At 40.0% G+C, this 1,519-nt stretch overlaps 1 protein-coding gene across 2 annotated transcripts in view; it reads right to left on the bottom strand.

Moving 5' to 3' along the window:
* LOC127641498 (F-box only protein 42-like) overlaps nt 1–1,128 on the bottom strand; it is a 22,106-nt gene extending 20,978 nt beyond the window's left edge. Inside the window, exons 1-2 of one of the 2 annotated variants that reach the window (XM_052124535.1) lie at nt 990–1,128; nt 262–505 (exon numbers count right to left, since the gene is read on the bottom strand). In XM_052124535.1, the coding sequence (XP_051980495.1) occupies nt 262–481 (220 nt within the window). In that variant the 5' untranslated portion in view covers nt 482–505; nt 990–1,128. Of the gene's footprint in view, nt 1–261; nt 506–981 lie in introns of both variants that reach the window. The other variant, XM_052124534.1, reaches the window with a different exon arrangement.
* Nucleotides 1,129–1,519: the final 391 nt, after the last annotated feature.

Raw genomic sequence — 1,519 nt, 5'->3', positions numbered from 1 at the left:
AGAGTAATTAAAGATATATTAAAAGCGTTCTTACTAGTTAAAGCACATTACAGATATCTGAAAACAAGAAAAGGTATTTTCACGAGTAATTACGTCATTTTCAATATTAAGAATGAATGTTAAGTTACGAGGAGCGGCGCAATATGTCCTACTGGCATATATAATCTATAATACATCACTAGATACAGGAGTAACAGCGATTCAGACATATAAACGCATGCGGTCACATATGTAGAGTACCCGCTGCTGTCGCGCACTCACCTTTAATGAGGCGATACCACTGTTTGCACACCAGGGCGGCGGTCTTGTGCTCTTGATATGGAGACAGGAAGGACAGGATGTACTCCAGAACTTCCTCCGGCAGTTCACCCATACTGTGCGCGCTCGCCGCCGCTCTCGTCCGACTGTCCGCCGTCTCAACACTGTCCTCGGTGTCCATGGCAACAAAACCGCTGTCTTCACCATCTGAGCAGCGAGACATGATGCTGTCTGTCTGACGGTGGATCTGACAAGAACACGTTCAACACAGAAACACTAAAGTTATGACATAAAAACAAACATAATTTCACATTCTGACCCATTCTCAAGTTCTTGAAATTAAAGAATGCAACACAGACACATCACATGTAACCAATTAATCAATCAAACAACAAAAACAAATCAAATACACACATATCATTAATGAATAATCACACATAACATTCAGAATACAGAAGAAATCTCTATTATGATTATTTTAAACATAACACTGTGTCACTGACTGATGATATAAATATTCAGTTACTTTATATTATGAATAATCTGCAGATGATAAATGCAGTATGATTTCACTATATGTGTGATAGTGAGTGTGTAATATGTAAATGAGGTATAATTCGAGTGTGTTTTCGTCTGTTGATTGATTAGCAGTGCGCTATCAGCCGGTTCATCCACATCTGCTGATTGTGTTTTTATGATGTGTGCAGCGAGACAGGCACTCACATATTTACCTGTCTGTCTCTCAGTCTGTCTATCTCTGCTCCGCAGGTTTATTCTCTTTATTTCCTGCGCTTGATGTTTGTGTTTTGTATCAGCTGCTCTCTTCCAGATTCACACTACAAACATCCGCCATCTTCCATCCGATCTAGAGCGCGCACGCACACACGTCACGCAGAGGGCGCGCGCACGCATACACGTCACGCAGAGCGTGCACGCAGGGACAGCGTCCTCGCTGTAGTATCCATAACACCAAGGGAATTCACAACTGTCTTTGGTGCGATTTCCTCTAAAAATATATAAGTTGTTTAAACAGCAAAAAAAAGATTAGATTACCAGCAACTCCCACCCTCTCACTAAATAACTCCCTTGTTGCTCAAATGTGTTTCTCATATCGTTACAATAATTATAACAGATCAATAAATTGTTTCAAGACATAATGTAATTGGATATTGGAGTTTGTGAGTGAAAAAAGGCTTCACAGACTATATTCCCTGTTAAACATGATTTAACCAAGTTTGAAGAAGATATAGATGAAAGTTGT

The sequence above is a fragment of the Xyrauchen texanus genome, chromosome 50 (genome assembly GCF_025860055.1).
Source record: "Xyrauchen texanus isolate HMW12.3.18 chromosome 50, RBS_HiC_50CHRs, whole genome shotgun sequence".
NCBI classification, from domain to species: Eukaryota; Metazoa; Chordata; class Actinopteri; order Cypriniformes; family Catostomidae; genus Xyrauchen; species Xyrauchen texanus.
Note: the sequence above shows the minus strand (reverse complement) of the source record. Positions and strands in the feature narration are given on the sequence as shown.